This window comes from Thrips palmi, unplaced genomic scaffold (genome assembly GCF_012932325.1).
Source record: "Thrips palmi isolate BJ-2018 unplaced genomic scaffold, TpBJ-2018v1 HiC_scaffold_10, whole genome shotgun sequence".
Lineage (NCBI taxonomy): Eukaryota > Metazoa > Arthropoda > Insecta > Thysanoptera > Thripidae > Thrips > Thrips palmi.
In genome coordinates, this window is record NW_023144621.1 from 4,972,116 (window position 1) to 4,988,463 (window position 16,348).

Below are 16,348 nucleotides of genomic sequence, written 5' to 3' on the forward strand. Positions count from 1 at the left end.
AACGCGTCCACCGCTCTTATGGCCCACTGCGCGTTGGCTTCGAGTCCGGCCCGATCCGGCTTTCGTCCGGCACACCGCAGGGAAGTCCCCCAACCTCATTTTTCGTCAAACGGCGCGCCTCGCAACACGCAGCGCGATGCTATTTCAGGAACGACGGTCGCGAAACGGGATTATGCCTGGCGCCTCGTCGCTCTGTCTCCCTCGCACTCACGGGGCGTCCCGCAGGGGCGCGAGAGAGACAGAGCGACGGGTGCCTCCAGTACAAACAACGCATTACTGGACCAGGTGCGTCGCCCAGCCGCCCGGCTCGTCGACAACAACAATCACTTCGTTTCGAATGTGTCTCACTTCCCGGGCTGATGCATCCCGCGGAGGAAATGAAAAAATGGAAATAAAAAATGAAGCTAAAACGGCGTGCGTCATGTTCCCATTCGACGTGCCATCTGTCAGTCAGTGACCGGCATGGCGTGTGACGTACTTAATGGTCGGCTGGACGGCGCTTGGACGCACTCCGCCGTGGACGCGCATTGCTGCAGCATGACCCGCCTCGCCCTGGCCGCGGTCCTGGCCGTGGTGTCCGCGGCCACCGCCGCCCAGTACCAGTTCGACGACGAGTTTTACAGTGAGTGCACGCGTTAATTGTGTTGCGGGCCAGAATACCGGTGGAGGCGGCCAAAGAAGGCGGCCAAAACTCTTGACGCGTTTTGAGCTCCAGAGTCGCTAAACAGGACTCGAACCGAACTTGTGACCCCACCAATGAATTCCGCGTTCGGAGCAATCCATTGGTGGGGTCACACGTTCGGTTGGAGTCCCATTTAGTGGCTCTGGAGCTCAAAAAGGCGCCTGGGATCTTGACCGCCTCCAACGGTCTTCTGGCCTGCTGAGTGTTGCAGATGAGTTTTACGTTGGGTTACGATTTTTGTTGTGTACACGCAGACCGCCAGCTGCTGGAGCAAGTGGATGACGTCCTACGACCCTGGAAGTACGAGAAAGACAGTGGCGCGGACCGTCGAGACCGACCGCGCTTTCGCCACAAGGTGCGTCTTCTCGCGTGAAACAACGCCAGATTCCTGACAGATGTCGCTTCGTGGGTGGAAGGCCCTTTTCGTCACAACACTGGTAAAACTGGAGCGTAGTCGTGCGCTTCATTCCAGCACGCAACGACGCTTGAAGAATTTACGTTTGATTGAAATCAATCCGGAGAAGAAAGTTTTAGACGGACAGGAACGGAGCATTAATCGAAGCTATGCGAAGCAACCACCGCGCTTCAAGAAACGCATACGCTTCAGTTCGACCAGTGAAGACCGCAGTGGTTTCTGGGAGGGCCTGCGCTAAGAGTGCGGTGGTTGTCGTCAGGGTGGAGTGCTGGTGGCGCGGTGGTACCCGACGCGGCGCGGCCGGGCCCCGCAGTTCCAGTGGGGCTGGGAGGTGCCGCCCGGAGTGAACCAGTCCGCCAAGACGTGGTGGCGGCCCTACTACCCGCAGTACTACCGCTACTGCTACTACGGCTACTGCCGCTACCGCCGGCGCGGCTACAGGGGGTACCGGCGCTACGGCGGCTACGGAGGCTACGGAGGCTACGGAGGCTACGGCGGCTACTACGGCAGGGGCTACCGACGAGGCTACGGCCGTCGACGTGGCTACGGCGGCGGCTACGGCGGTGGCTACGGCGGTGGCTACGGCGGCGGCTACGGCGGATACTAGTAAGGGACGAACGACGCAGTGGGCACGCTACATGGCCGATGTCGCTTTCCCTCGGCTCACGCACCCGGACGGGCTTTCCAGCTCCAGGGGCTACGACCGCATGGTGCTGGACCCCGAGAGCGCCCCCACGGCCACGCCGGACTCCTCGACGGCGACCTCGATGGCGACCTCGCCGACAACGATGCCGCCGACGGGCGTCCCCGACGACGACGCGGAGGAGGTGGACATAAGCAACGGCATCTCCAAGCTGCCCGTGGCCTCCGAAGAGCAGCTGGACGGCGTGGACGAGGACCCCGGATACATGCCCTTCCAGGAACAGGTGTGCGGCACGGAGATTGTTGTTTGCGAGAGTCGAAGTGCGGTGGGTTGCATGCCCGGTCTCTGTTTAGCGCCTCCGAGGTAGGCAGACACAGGACAGAGCAGTGCGGTGGGTTGCCTACCCGGCGTCCGTCAGGCGCCGAGGTAGGCAGACGATCAGGATCAGGACGGGGCTGTGCGGCCGGTTGCCTACCCTGTCTCCGTCAGGCGCCTGGGAGACCCAAATAGGAATGTCCTGGGAATATCCAAATTTCCCACAAAACGATGTTTCTCAGTGTAGGAGACACAAGTGATGCGTTTGTTCCAGGTTTGCTGTGGTCGCTACGAAGAAGCCGTCTTGCTGAAGCAGGATGCACTCCGGGAATTCTGCTACAACCGCGTGTTCAACACGAGTGATACAGGTTCGTTCGAGAAAAGAACCAAGCTTATAAATGTAAAAATTTTCTTTGATATTTATTTTTCTGTATCTTTTAACATTTTCGTTCCAGAGTCCGGACTGAGTCTGAACCATTTCAGCTGTGACAGTGCCCAAGACTTACAACATAAAATTTTGGTAAGAAAAGGTGCTTTGGTTTTTGATGTAGTGTTTTGACTCGCGCATTTCTCGGACCTTGTACTTCCCTTGATTCCAGTGCGTGCATCAGTGTCTGTGGAGGGCCCGGCAAGTGGTGAGCCAAACTATTTCCTCCCTTCTGGCTTCTTGTTGGATTCATTTTTTTTTGTGATTTAACTTTCAGTGTCGTGTTTCGTGCATAGGTGGACACCGACGGAAACATTTCGACTGCTAGACTGCGAGAGTTCTACCGCACTTCAGAATCGCTGGAATGGAGGGCGGACCTTTACGACAGAGCCGTCACAAAGTGCTCGGAAACACGTGAGTAGTGGTGCAGACGGGAACTATTAAAATCGACAGGGGAAATGTTTCTTGAGTACTTCTCACACTTTGACGCCAGTTGCGGTTGAACGGAGTTCATCTGAAGCGGTGTCCTGTCCTGACCAGTACCTCGACATGAGCTATTGCTTGTGGGCAGAACTCCAGGCAGCAAGTATTCTGAGAACTTAAAACTAAAACGATTGGCAATCACAACAGTATTAGTAAAAGACGAAATGCTTCTTACAGAATTGCCCCGAAAAGGAATGGAATATCAAGAGTAAGGAGTGCCAAAAGATTTTCTGCTATGTTTAACTCCCAAAGTAATCTTGAACTCATTAATACTCTTCGTTGCAGGCGAATATTGCACCACGCTTCGCAACTACGTCCGAGAGCGACGCGCGGGCCAGTGAGCAGTTGTTTACGTCTCTGTTCGGGACCAACGACATGTGCGTGATAATTTTTTTACGAGTTTAAAACAGTTTATAAATATATATGTTTGTGAGATGATTTTGTGAACACTGTTCAACTTTAATAATAAAAAAACATTATTACAATTAAGAGCTAAGAATACCGGAACGGAGGTGTGTAGCAGCAGCCTGTCATGGACAGTAGTATGTATTTCGTTTTCGTCTGCTCTTCGTGTCGGTTGTTAATTGGAGGCAAATTTGGAGTCAGCGCTAGAACCGCGACGGCGTTGCGAAAGCCGCCTCGTCACGCTGCCTAGCCTAGTCGCACTCTGCCAAGGCCAGCAGTGGGCGCCTCATTCGGCAGGCTGGGTCCGCGGAAGGCGCTGCGTCTCTGCTGAGATAGGCGTGCGCGGAGACCTAGCGGCGAGGGTCCTACCTCGGTAGATGGGCCGCGGCTACCACGCCTCTCCGATCGGCTGGATGGTGAGTTCGGTGATCTGCAAAAGCAACACTGTTTTCCAGAGCCCCAAACGCACAGTGACTTTGTCGATGAAAAGCCTTACTTCGACTGACGGGGGACAGGCGAGAGCGTACAGGACGGCGTTGGACACGTTGGAAGGCTTGAGGATGCGTTCGGGATCAGCGAAGGACTTGACGTACTGCCGAGGAAGCATGTCCGTGTCCACGGCTCCAGGGCTCAGGCTCTGCGGAAATTGACAAAAATCTTCATTTTAGGCCGTCTACGCGAGAAGCAACTTGAATAGGTTGTATCTAAAACTTTTTGCGTGCAATAATTGACGTGATTTTAGAATTTATCCTGCATTTTCTGAAATGGTAAAACAGGAAAATGGTAATACTCAGCGAGCTTACCGTGACTCGGATCTTGAAGCCGGGGATCCTCTGCACGTCGAAACGCACGCCTCTGCACAGGGCGGTGATGGCGTGCTTGGTCGACGAGTAGAGAGAAAGGGACATCAGCGGGCTGTTGATGACCACGTGCCCCGCCACACTGCCAACACAAGGTGGGGTGACGCGTTCGTTTCGTGTCCTGCTCTTTCAAAACCAGAGTTGGCTACCATTAACGAAATTAATTTTTAAGTTTTCACTGTATTTCTGGAATGTGCGGTCTAATTAGGTCCTACTATCGGCATAAGGTAGATCAGTCCTTTGCCGAAATTTGTTGTTCTCTGCCTCTTTCATGTATGTAGACTCCTTCACCACTTTTTAACTTTTATCATAATTGTAATAACGTTTATATTTTGATAATTCAGTTGAAAAATGAAAAAAAAATCAAAGAAGTCGAAATTTGTAGGAGATCCTCATGTGTATACCGATTGTTGGAAAAAATCTGACCTACCATAGGCTGAAAACAAGACGCAGATCGGACAGCCCGTTCCGGAGATATTTGAGAAAGTGCGAAAATGAATTTCGTTAATGGTTGCCAACCCTGCTCAAAGCGCGTCCAGAGCTTTGGCCGCCTCCACCGGTCTTGGCCCACTGTCCGGCGGCTGCAGACTTTACCTGTTGATGGTGATGATGTGCCCGTCCTTGATGTCGTGCTTCTTCATGCTTCCGATGGCCTCCTTGCAACCGACCGTGACTGCAGTCAAGTTGGTGGCGATAATATTCTGTATCTTCGTTAAATCCAATTCTAAGGTTCAAACATACAAAATATCTCAATTGTTTAAAACTTTATTTTCGAGTTTAGGAAATTGCATGCCATGACCAGATCTTGCCTTGAGTTGGTTTGTGATGTATGACAGCGGCGTTGTTGACGAGCACGGAGACGGCGCCCAGGTTGTCCTCCACCCACTGGAACACCCTCCGCACCTCCTCCACGCTGGACAGGTCGGCCTGCACCGCCTCCAGGCGGCCCGTCGCGCCACACGCCTTCAGCGACGCGGCCAGGTCCTGGCAGGGAGAATAGCGTCAAGACACTGCAGCGGTCCCCAACGTTGGGGTCGCGAAAAAATTTCGAGTGATCGCGGCGAGGTGGCTGGGGTCGCCTGGGGTCGCGGCAATTCCCCGGCTGGCCGAGCACTGGCGGGAACAACTTTGCGGCAATACTGCTCCCAAACTAAGGCAGATAATCGCACTCCGTAACAAAGGCATGCTTAAGGAAGGCCTAAAGACCAATTGCCCGTTGAGGGAGGACAAAATACCGCCTCGGATCAGACGCAGTGGATGCTTAAAGTCGGCCCGAAACGCGATTTTTCGAAGACATTTCTGACCGTTTTGATCAAATTTGCGGCAATACTGCTCCCAAACTAAGGCAGATAATCGCACTCCGTAACAAAGGCATGCTTAAGGAAGGTCCAAAGACCAGTTGCCCGTTGAGGGAGGACAAAATACCGCCTCGGATCGACGCAGTGGCTGCTTAAAGTCGGCTTAAAACACGATTTTTCAAAAACATTTGTGACTGTTTTGATTAACCTAGGCAATACTGCTCCCAAACTACCACAGACAGACAGATTGCGTCCTCACCTGCAGCCGGTCTCTCCTCCTGGCCACCCCGACGACCACCATGCCCGCCTTGGCGAGGTCCGAGGCGATGCAGGCCCCGATGCCTGCGCTGGCCCCGGTCACCACGGCCACTCGTCCTGCGAAGCGCTCCATGGCTGCTTGATGTCTGTCTCCCTACCGACGACGGCAAGCTCTGCCCGCGCGAGCCGCTCTGGGTCGTGTCGCTGTCAGTCCACACTCTTGTTGGCTCGCTTGCGAAGGAAGACCGTCAGACGATTTTTTCTGGTTACCAGTTACGCGCACGGCAGCCTATCATAGATAAAATTGGTGGTCGAGTGCGACCTGTCGGCGCGGAGCGCACCGTGGGCCAGACGACCGGTGCACGCGGTCAAAATTCTAGGCGCGTTTTGAGCCCCAGAGTCGCTAACTGAGACTCGAAACGAACGTGTGACCCGGCGACCCCACCGATGGATTCCTCGTTCGAAGAGCAATCCATTGGTGGGGTCACACGTTCGTTTCGAGCCCTGTTTGGCGACTCTGGAGCTTAAAACGCATCTAGAGTTATGGCCGCCTCCACCGGTCTTCTGGCCCACTGTGGAGCGCGCGTGTCCATCGGGGAAGGGAGAGGGGGTCATGCCCCCCACCAACACTACTTGGGCCCTGGCAAAGACACTCGCGCTCACGCGACGCAGGGCCATCTCCCATCTCCCTCCAGTGCCGCTCCGGCCTCATGGCCAAGGCCACTGCCATGGTCACTGTCTGATACTGCGCAGCGCGGCGGCAGCAGAACCACAGCGCGTCGAGTGTCACTGTCTGTACAAGTGTGAAAAGTACACAATGAAAGTGTTTTCCGCGAAGGGTATAGCTGTTTCACGTCATGTCCTGTAGGTAAATTATGGATCAAAAGAAATGAGGTTTCTGAAGTATTCATTTATTGACACAACAACGAAGGTTTGCAGATAACATCATTTGCCGAGGGAGTAAAGGGAAAGTTCAACGCACTTGTTATCAATCGTGAGGAAACCTTTGGCTGCCAAAGAAAAAGATCTTTCGGTCGCCTCGCCTAAAACGCCTCACCGGTCGGCTGAATGGTGAGCTCGGTGATCTGCAACGACATGCCAGTCTCTTAATCCCACAACTACGCGCTAAAAGAAAATACTTGAAATTATTTGCAAGACAAGCCTTACCTCCACTGAGCTGGGGCACGACAGAGCGTACAAGACACCGTTTGAAATGTCTGCCGGCCTGAGTAACATGTCCGGAGGCAAGGTCTTCGCGAACTCTTCGGGCACCATGTCGGTGTCCACAGCTCCGGGACTGAGGCTGGTCACTCGGATCTTGAAGCCGGCGATGCGCTGCACGTCGAAGCGCAAGCCTTTGCACAGGGCGGTGATGGCGTGCTTGGTGGCCGAGTAGAGGGAGATGGACAGGTGGGGGGTGTTGATGACCACGTGCCCCGCCACACTGCGAAACAGAGACGTCGTGGAGCTGCCTGTTGCCGGTAGCAACCAAGTGTTTGCCCGCCGGCTGCAGACTTTACCTGTTGATGTTGATAATGTGCCCGTCCTTGATGCCGTGCTTCTTCATGCTTTCGATGGCCTCCTTGCAGCCGACCGTCACTGAAGTCACGTTGGTGGCGACTATACTCTGTATATCTGCCAAATCCATGTCTGAACAACAACAACAAAAAAATACATTAAAAGTTTTAAATATTTTATTTTACGTAATTTATTTTGTGTTTGGGAAAATTGCGGCATGCCTTGGACGGATTTCTGAATGGCGATGGCGGCGTTGTTGACGAGCACGGAGACGCCGCCCAGGTTGTCCTCCACCCACTGGAACACCCTCCGCACCTCCTCCACGCTGGACAGGTCGGCCTGCACCGCCTCCAGGCGGCCCGTCGCGCCACACGCCTTCAGCGACGCGGCCAGGTCCTTCGAAAGGGAAAAAAATGATTTCTTAAAAAAAAAATGGACTCAGAACTATGCTGTCTACTAGGTACGGACTCTCAAAACGTCATTAATTTACACGAGGATGATAAGATAAGAGGCGCAACTCAGGTGCACTCTACTGCAGTAATCACTAATTCTTAGGAACAGCGCGAGAATAATCAATAAGCGAAAGAAACGTTTCAAGCCAACTCTTTCAAGGAGAAGGAGATTGAAAGTACATTGTGCGCGCATTATCGCTGTCGGACACAGCTGCAATTCGACAACGCAACCCTTCGTTGCATAGCCAAGCACAGGCACGGTGGTCTAAGGAGAGTGTGCGAACTACTTAGGTGTTTACTCTTAGAGCAACAAGCTAAACACAGAGCAGTACAGTAGCGTTAAGACAGCACATCTCAAACATAGATAGATAGACAGACAGACAGACAGACAGACAGACAGACAGACAGGCAGACAGACAGGACAGACAGACAGACGGACAGACAGACAGACAGACAGGCTGACAAGCTGACAGGCAGGCAGACAGACAGACAGACAGACAGACAGACAGACAGACAGACAGACAGACAGACAGACAGACAGACAGACAGACAGACAGACAGACAGACAGACAGACAGACGGACAGACGGACAGACAGACAGCGTCCTCACCTGCAGCCGGTCCTTCCTCCTCGCCACCCCGACGACCACCATGCCCGCCTTGGCGAGGTCCGAGGCGATGCAGGCCCCGATGCCGGAGCTGGCCCCGGTCACCACGGCCACTCGGCCTGCGAAGCGCTCCATGGCGAGGAAGTGCCGTCTGCCTACTGACTGCCACTCCGCAGTTGGCTCACTGGCATGGAGCCTCTCAAAGCGAGGCTAGTTCGAGCAAAGTACACGCGCAAAAGAGAGAGAGAGAGGGGGGGGGGTTTCCATGATGACCCCCTCCTCCACCTACACGAGTTGGGTCCTCGCCCAATTTGACACTCCGCGCTGCTTAGATAATCATCAAGATACTTCTCTAAGGACACTGTAAATCCAAAGGCGATACTGGAGAATTTTTTTGGCGATACGATTGAGTGTTGCCAAGAAACGGCCTTACTGAGAAGTATTGCCTTCAAAACGGCGATACACAAAAATATCGCCAAAATTTGGCAATACTTTCGAATATCGCCAAAATCTAGCAATAAACAAAGAACTAGTCCCCCTGATTTTATCGAAGTTTTGCCAAATCTTGGCAGTACTCCAAAGTATCGCCAAATTTTGGCGAAACTTGTGTATCGCCGTTTTGATGACAAGATTTTTCGGTAAGGCCGTTTTTTGGCGATACTCAATTGTATTACCAAAAAAGATACCAAAAGTATCGCCTTTGGATTTAGAGTGAACGGACTGAGAGTAACAATCGCAAGGGGAACGACATCACAAGTCGTCCTATGTGTGTATTGAGGGGCTGAAGTGGCGAACACAATATACCGCAGTAACGGCAAAATTTTCTTTTATTTTCTGCGCGTAAGTAGTAGTACAAAAACACACTTTGATGTGAGCATTTAATGTGGGAACTCAGGTAACAAATAACAAGTCCTGGACACCTCTATTTTTTCTTGGAAGACGAGCTCTTGTATGAAAACTGGGCTGTCGAGACGGGTGATGGCACGTGTGTTTGATAGAAGAAATGGCAGCGAAGATGGACGGCTGCACTGCCATCCGTCAACTCCTCTTCGCGTGGCTCCGACTACAGTGCCTCTCCGGTCGGCTGGATGGTGAGCTCCGTGATCTGCGAGACAGCAATTTCGATACAGCGAATGCACGCCATGGTGGGAGGCTCCAATTGGTGGCGAGACTTACTTCGACCGCGGCGGGGCAGGACAGGGCGTACAGCACGGCGTTGGACACGTCGGCGGCGCGGAGCAGCATGTCCGGGGGCAGGACCGCCTGGAACTCCGCGGGGACCATGTCCGTGCTCACGGTGCCGGGGCTCAGGCTCTGTCAACAATGGATCGTTTTTCCGGAAACTTCAATACGGCTAAAATGCTCAAAAATCTTTCTGCAAAAGTGTCCATCCAAATTTCGATGTTTTTCTTCGTCCGTTTCACGAACACTGACATTCTCAAAGCAGTCGTTTGTTTGAGAATTCTAATCCAGAAGGTACAAATTTACCGTGACTCGGATCTTGAAACCGGGGATCCGCTGCACGTCGAAGCGCAGGCTTTTGCATAGGGCGGTGATGGCGTGCTTGCTGGTCGTGTAGGCGGACACCGAGACGAGCGGGTTGTTGATGACCACGTGACCTGCCACACTGCGAACGAACAACAGCATTGAGGAGGAGTGTCGCCGAGAACACAGCACAGTCCTAGGCCAGAAGACCGGTACAGGTGGCAAAAATCCTAGACGCGTTTTGAGCCCCAGAGTCGCTGAGTGGGACTCGAACCGAACCGAAATCCATTGATGGGGTCTCATGTTCGATTCGAGTCCCAATTGAGCAACTCTGGAGCTTAAAACGCGTCAAGAGTTTTAGCCTCTCCCACCGGTCTTCTGGCCACACGCACAGAGCAAAGGTACTTAAAGCCTTTACCTGTTGATGGTGATGATGTGCCCGTCCTTGATGTCATGCTTCTTCATGCTGTTGATGGCCTCCTTGCAGCCGATCAAGACCGTGGTCACGTTGGTGGTGACGAGGCTCTGGATGTCCGTCGCGTCCAAATCTACTCAAACAAAAATGATCTCGAGGCGCTTTGTTTTGGGGCGAACTATTGGCGTTTAGCCAACGAGAGCTGACCTTGAATGGGTTTCTGCAGGAGGATGGCGGCGTTGTTGACGAGCACGGAGACGGCGCCCAGGTTGTCCTCCACCCACTGGAACACCCTCCGCACCTCCTCCACGCTGGACAGGTCGGCCTGCACCGCCTCCAGGCGGCCCGTCGCGCCACACGCCTTCAGCGACGCGGCCAGGTCCTGGCAGGGAGAATAGCGTCAAGATACTAGACAGACAGACAGACAGGCAGACAGACAGACAGACAGACAGAAAGACAGACAGACAGACAGACAGACAGACAGAAAGACAGACAGACAGACAGACAGACAGACAGACAGAAAGACAGACAAACAGACAGACTGACAGACAGACAGACAGACAGGCAGACAGGCTGACAGGCTGACAGACAGACAGACAGACAGACAGACAGACAGATAGACAGACAGACAGACAGACAGACAGACAGACAGACAGACAGACAGACAGACAGACAGACAGACAGACAGACAGACAGACGGACAGACGGACAGACAGACAGCGTCCTCACCTGCAGCCGGTCCTTCCTCCTCGCCACCCCGACGACCACCATGCCCGCCTTGGCGAGGTCCGAGGCGATGCAGGCCCCGATGCCGGAGCTGGCCCCGGTCACCACGGCCACTCGGCCTGCGAAGCGCTCCATGGCTGTCTCGCTACTGACGGGTGTGTGTGCGATGCCGGGCGTCGGGCCGGTTCGACTTTATCCCGATGGCAGGCAGTCCCCCAGCTGCCCCCAGCTTCCGGCCGCTACCGCTAGTCTCTAGCATCGTCCAGTCACTTCCCCCACTCCCGCAGACGCGGGCTTGAGGCAGGCTAGTGACGCCACTGAGGCGGACCAGAGAGGACGGCCCCGGACGCGACACCGGCCACGCGACGGGAAGCGTGTCTCCCCACACCGCGGCCCGCGCTAACAGCGCTAACAGTGTGGGCAAGCCGGTGTAGGAGGCGAACTGTACCCGTCGGCGCAGAGTACCCCCGGGTGCACAACGCCTAGGGCCATAGAACCCTGGGGTACATGACGACTAGGTTCAATGTACCCAGGGGTACAATGCGCCTAAGTGCCAGGTGAATTGTACCCCGGGTACAATGCGGCTAGGCGAAATGTACCCCGGGGTACATTTTGCCTAGGCTTATTGTATCCCCCGCCGGCCGGAGGAGGATGCACGTCGCCTAGGCGCAATGCATCCCCCCGGATACAAAGAGCCTAGGCGAGGAGTATCCCCTCGGCCGGCCGGAGGGGGATACAAAAAGCCTAGGCGCAATGCATCCCCCCGGATACAAAGAGCCTAGGCGAGGAGTATCCCCTCGGCCGGCCGGAGGGGGATACAAAAAGCCTAGGCGCAATGCATCCCCCCCCGGATACAAAAATCGAGAAAAAAAAGAAGAAAAAAGGGGGGCCCTTCTCCCACCTCCGCACACAGGTCGGAGGGCCGCCTGCAACTTCGGTGGATCGGGGGAACCGGTGCTTTACAGGCGGCGACCCCAGGGGTTCTCGTCTGTATATGGGCCGGGCTTGAAGGGCGGGTTTGACAGTCTCTCTCTGCCTTGAGAGCCTTTGCTTTTCGCGGGGTGGTCTGTACCAATGTACACCCGCTGTCCGGCGCTCTCTACCAAACATACAGCTTGTTTAAGGGCCAGCTTCAAAGGACTTATCATCTCCTCCCGACGAATCAGGAGGACCCACCCGCGACCAATTACGGGTGGCTGGATTGACGGATCAAATACTCCGTCGCTCCAGTGCCGAGGCCCAACCCGCCGAAGCGCAGTTGCTTTTTAGACACCCCAGCGGAGTGGCCAGGTGAATGTGACTCTGACCACTACGCTATCAAGCTTGTACGTCTGGCGTCGTGTTGGACGACGGGTTTGAGTTGCAGTGGAAGGAAGCCAGTCGAAAAATGTAATGAAATGATGGGAGTCGATCCCAGGACTCTACTGCCGGGCCGCACGACTTTTGCCGCTCGCCCACCACGGCCCATGACGAATGGAGCGGCGTGAGGCGGGCTCTTGACGCGACAGGAATGGACCGACCCGGTCAAAATTTCACAAGAAGTTTGGGGAGTCGAACCGCCGACCTCAGCACGGAGAAGCGACGCCTCTACTCCCTAGACCACCACAGCACATGCAGTTCGTTGGCTGCAGTCACGGTTTTCAACCACACTGGGCGAGGCAGTAAAAATAAATGTTAAAGTTCCTATAGGAATCGAACCCCCGACGTGTGGGACTGTTCTACACGGCTCCGCTCTGATGGCCTCAAACCGTTCCACAAAAGAAAGGAAATGCCGGTATTCGAACACCGCAAATGTTACAGACGTTCGATCGCATTTGCACAGTGCGGTGTTCGAATACCGGCATCTCAATTTTTTTTTTCGATTTCCTTTCTTTTGTGGAACGGTTTGAAGGGCCCTCAGAGCGGAGCCCGGGGGTAGAACAGTCCACACGTCGGGGGTTCGATTCCGTAGGGACATTAACATTTAAATTTTTCTGCCTCGCCCAGTGTGGTTGAAAACCGTGACTTCAGCCTACGAATTTCATGTGCTGTGGTGGTCTAGGGAGTAGAGGCGTCGCTTCTCCGTGCTGAGGTCGGCGGTTCGACTCCCCAAACTTCTTGTGAAATTTTGACCGGGTCGGTCCATTCCTGTCGCGTCAAGAGCCCGCCTCACGCCCCTCCATTCGTCATGGGCCGTGGTGGGCGAGCGGCAAAAGTCGTGCGGCCCGGCAGTAGAGTCCTGGGATCGACTCCCATCATTTCATTACATTTTTCGACTGGCTTCCTTCCACTGCAACTCAAACCCGTCGTCCAACACGACGCCAGACGTACAAGCTTGATAGCGTAGTGGTCAGAGTCACATTCACCTGGCCACTCCGCTGGGGGTCTAAAAAGCAACTGCGCTTCGGCGGGTTGGCCTCGGCACTGGAGCGACGGAGTATTTGATCCGTCAATCCAGCCACCCGTAAATTTGGGCGCGGGTGGGTCCTCCTGATTCGTCGGGAGGAGATGATAAGTCCTTTGAAGCTGGCCCTTAAACAAGCTGTATGTTTGGTAGAGAGCGCCGGACAGCGGGTGTACATTTTGGGACAGACCACCCCGCGAAAAGCAAAGGCTCTCAAGGCAGAGAGAGACTGTCAAACCCGCCCTTCAAGCCCGGCCCATATACAGACGAGAACCCCTGGGGTCGCCGCCTGTAAAGCACCGGTTCCCCCGATCCACCGAAGTTGCAGGCGGCCCTCCGACCTGTGTGCGGAGGTGGGAGAAGGGCCCCCCTTTTTTCTTCTTTTTTTTTTCGATTTTTGTATCCGGGGGGGGATGCATTGCGCCTGGGTTTTTTTGTATCCCCCTCCGGCCGGCCGAGGGGATACTCCTCGCCTAGGCTCTTTGTATCCGGGGGGGGTGCATTGCGCCTAGGCGACGTGCATCCTCCTCCGGCCGGCGGGGGATACAATAAGCCTAGGCAAAGTGTACCCCGGGATACATTTCGCCTAGCCGCACTGTACCCGGGGTACAATTCGCCTGGCACCTAGGCGAATTGTACCCCTGGGTACATTGAACCTAGTCGTCATGTACCCCAGGGTACTTTGGCCCTAGGCGTTGTGTACCCGGGGGTACTCTGGGTCGGGGGGGTACACTTACACGCCGACACCGGCTCGTCGATTTGTGCGCCGTCACGAGCATTGGCATCCATGGCGCAACCAGGACAACAACATCCCTGCGCTGCGAGTCGCACTCTGGGCCAGAGGACCGGCGCCGACGGCCGAAATTCTAAACGTGATTTGAGCACCAGAGTCGCTAAATAGGACACGAACTGAGCGTGTGACCCCACCAATGGAGTCCTCGTTCGGAGAGCAATCCGTTGGTGGGGTCACACGTTCGGTTCGAGTCCCATTTCAGCTGCTGGCTAGCGCTGCAAGGCCAAGGTAGGTGTAAACACCAGGCGTTAATTGTTGGACCTGACGCAGCATCGCGAAGCCTGTGACGCCAAGAGGCGGTCTGGTGTGCACCCACCTGGTTGAAAACCGTTCTGAAAGGTTCGATAGACTAATGCCAGAAACAAGAAAAATAAGAAGGGACGGGTAGATACGCCGGCCGGTCTTTGTCTCGTCAGTCTGGAACCAACGATGGGCTGGGCAGGTTTATTCTATGGCCGTTGTCCAAAGTGTTGGAATCAAGATAAGTCCTGCCGGTGGTCGGAATGAAGGAAAAAGGACGCGTTGGTGCTGTCAGGCCCGGCCTCGCGCCACTCCCCCGAGGCTGGCGTGGTTTTCGATTCGCAGCGCAGGTTCAACATTCACCAGTGGAGCGCCTCGGTGCCAACATCGCCTCCACCATGAGCTCGGCCGTCTTGTTCTTGGCCATGCTGGCGTGCGGCGCGCGCGCCGCGCTGCCGCCGCCGTGCTCGCAGCAGCCGCCCGAGGCCGCGTGCGCGTTGTCGCTGGTGCCGCCGCTGCTGGGCCGCAGCCTGCACCCCCGCCTGTTCGTCGTCGGCGCCGTGCCCTGGCTGGGCCCGTTCCTGGCCGGCCTGCCGCCCGCCGCGGCGGTCACCCTCCTGCCCGTCGACCCCGACCAGTGGCGCGACGCGACGGCGCGCATGACCGCCAACGACGCCGTGGTCCTGGTGGTGGCGGAGTCCGTCGGCGACCTGGAGCGGGCGGTGCCCGTCACCACCATCCCCGCCTTGACGAGAGTGATCATGTGGGCGACGGTGCATCAGGACCATAAAGTGTTGGACTACACCAACGACCTGCGCTGGAAGTGCCTCTTCAACGCCCTGCTCGCGCTCACCGCCCCTAACGGCAGCACCGCTGTCTACAGCAACCCGTGCAGCTGCGGCGAGAAGCCGCGACTGCACGCCACCACGATCACGGAGGTCAACAGCTGGGGCCGCGAGCGCGGCTGGCGGGACCCGGCCGGTGTGTCCATGGCAGTGTACTTCCCGCCCTGGCAGCCGCGTCCCGACGGCGTGGTGACCGCCCTGGTGCAGCCCTTCTACTTCGCGTCCCGCCTGGACCAATGGGCCGACGCGGTGGAGCGGCAGCTGCGGGACTTCGCCAAGCACCACGGCGTGGCCTTGGTGTCCAAGCGGCTGGCGAAGAAGAAGCCTCTCGTCGCGTTGCTCGGTGACACGTCGTTCCCCGCAGACATCACGGCGCACCTGTTCGTGTTGTCGACGGCCTACTCGGGCTGCAGCTTCCCCTGGGACATGAAGCGCCTCTACGCCGTGGTGCCGGCAGGGCTGCTGGGCTGTCGAGGCACGCCGCTGGCCAGGCTGCTGGGGGAGTTCACGGCCACCATGTGGCTGGCGACGGCCGCCGCCGTGCTGGCCGTGGCCGCGGTGCTGTTCGTGACGGCCGGCCCGCTCGACGCCGTCAAGGCCGTGCTGCAGGCGTCCGCGCCGCTGCTCGGCCAGGCCCCCGGCAGGCTGGCCACCTCGCAGAGGACGGTCATGGGCGTCTGGCTGGTCGTCGGCGTCGTGCTCACCGCGTCTTACGGTGGGCAGCTCCTCAGCGAGCTCACCGTCGGCCACCCCGGCGAGGACGTCAACTCCCTGGACCAGCTCCGCGCCAGCAACCTCACCATCTTCATGCACAGCCCGGCGTACGCGGCGTTGTTCCCGCTGAAGGACTGGGGGCTGGCGCACAGGGTGCGCTACCACACCAACGCCGAGGCCGTCTTCGACCACATCGCCAAGGAGCGGAAAGCCGCGACGTTCGTCCGCGGGGAGTACGCGCCGGAGCTCTCCGAGTTGCCCGGCCTGCACCTGTTCCGACTGCCCATGGCGCAGTCCATGACGTACTACACGCTGCAGTGCGGCACGCCCCTCCACGCCAGCTTCAAGAAGTTCCTGAGCCGCGGCCGCGCCGCCGGCATCAGC

At 56.3% G+C, this 16,348-nt stretch overlaps 3 protein-coding genes across 3 annotated transcripts; 1 reads left to right on the forward strand and 2 right to left on the reverse strand.

Moving 5' to 3' along the window:
* Positions 1-465: 465 nt before the first annotated feature.
* LOC117652737 lies at positions 466-3,385 on the forward strand. Its single transcript, XM_034397832.1, has 11 exons — positions 466-622; positions 937-1,037; positions 1,357-1,703; positions 1,786-2,023; positions 2,330-2,423; positions 2,511-2,575; positions 2,655-2,690; positions 2,779-2,896; positions 2,976-3,064; positions 3,143-3,173; positions 3,251-3,385. The coding sequence occupies exons 1-11, from the start codon at positions 538-540 to the stop codon at positions 3,304-3,306; spliced, it is 1,260 nt and encodes a 419-aa protein (XP_034253723.1). The 5' UTR covers positions 466-537; the 3' UTR covers positions 3,307-3,385.
* A 2-nt stretch (positions 3,386-3,387) lies between these two features.
* LOC117652748 (farnesol dehydrogenase-like) lies at positions 3,388-6,190 on the reverse strand. Its single transcript, XM_034397843.1, has 6 exons — positions 5,788-6,190; positions 5,040-5,214; positions 4,825-4,954; positions 4,174-4,312; positions 3,867-4,007; positions 3,388-3,800 (listed from the first exon to the last, which is right to left on the reverse strand). The coding sequence occupies exons 1-6, from the start codon at positions 5,917-5,919 to the stop codon at positions 3,759-3,761; spliced, it is 759 nt and encodes a 252-aa protein (XP_034253734.1). The 5' UTR covers positions 5,920-6,190; the 3' UTR covers positions 3,388-3,758.
* A 486-nt stretch (positions 6,191-6,676) lies between these two features.
* On the reverse strand, positions 6,677-11,178 carry LOC117654486 (11-beta-hydroxysteroid dehydrogenase-like 6). The gene is made up of 11 exons (XM_034401150.1): positions 10,993-11,178; positions 10,471-10,645; positions 10,267-10,396; positions 9,852-9,990; positions 9,540-9,677; positions 9,431-9,468; positions 8,367-8,547; positions 7,526-7,700; positions 7,307-7,436; positions 6,954-7,230; positions 6,677-6,871 (listed from the first exon to the last, which is right to left on the reverse strand). The coding sequence occupies exons 1-11, from the start codon at positions 11,122-11,124 to the stop codon at positions 6,830-6,832; spliced, it is 1,557 nt and encodes a 518-aa protein (XP_034257041.1). The 5' UTR covers positions 11,125-11,178; the 3' UTR covers positions 6,677-6,829.
* Between the last annotated feature and the right edge of the window lie 5,170 nt (positions 11,179-16,348).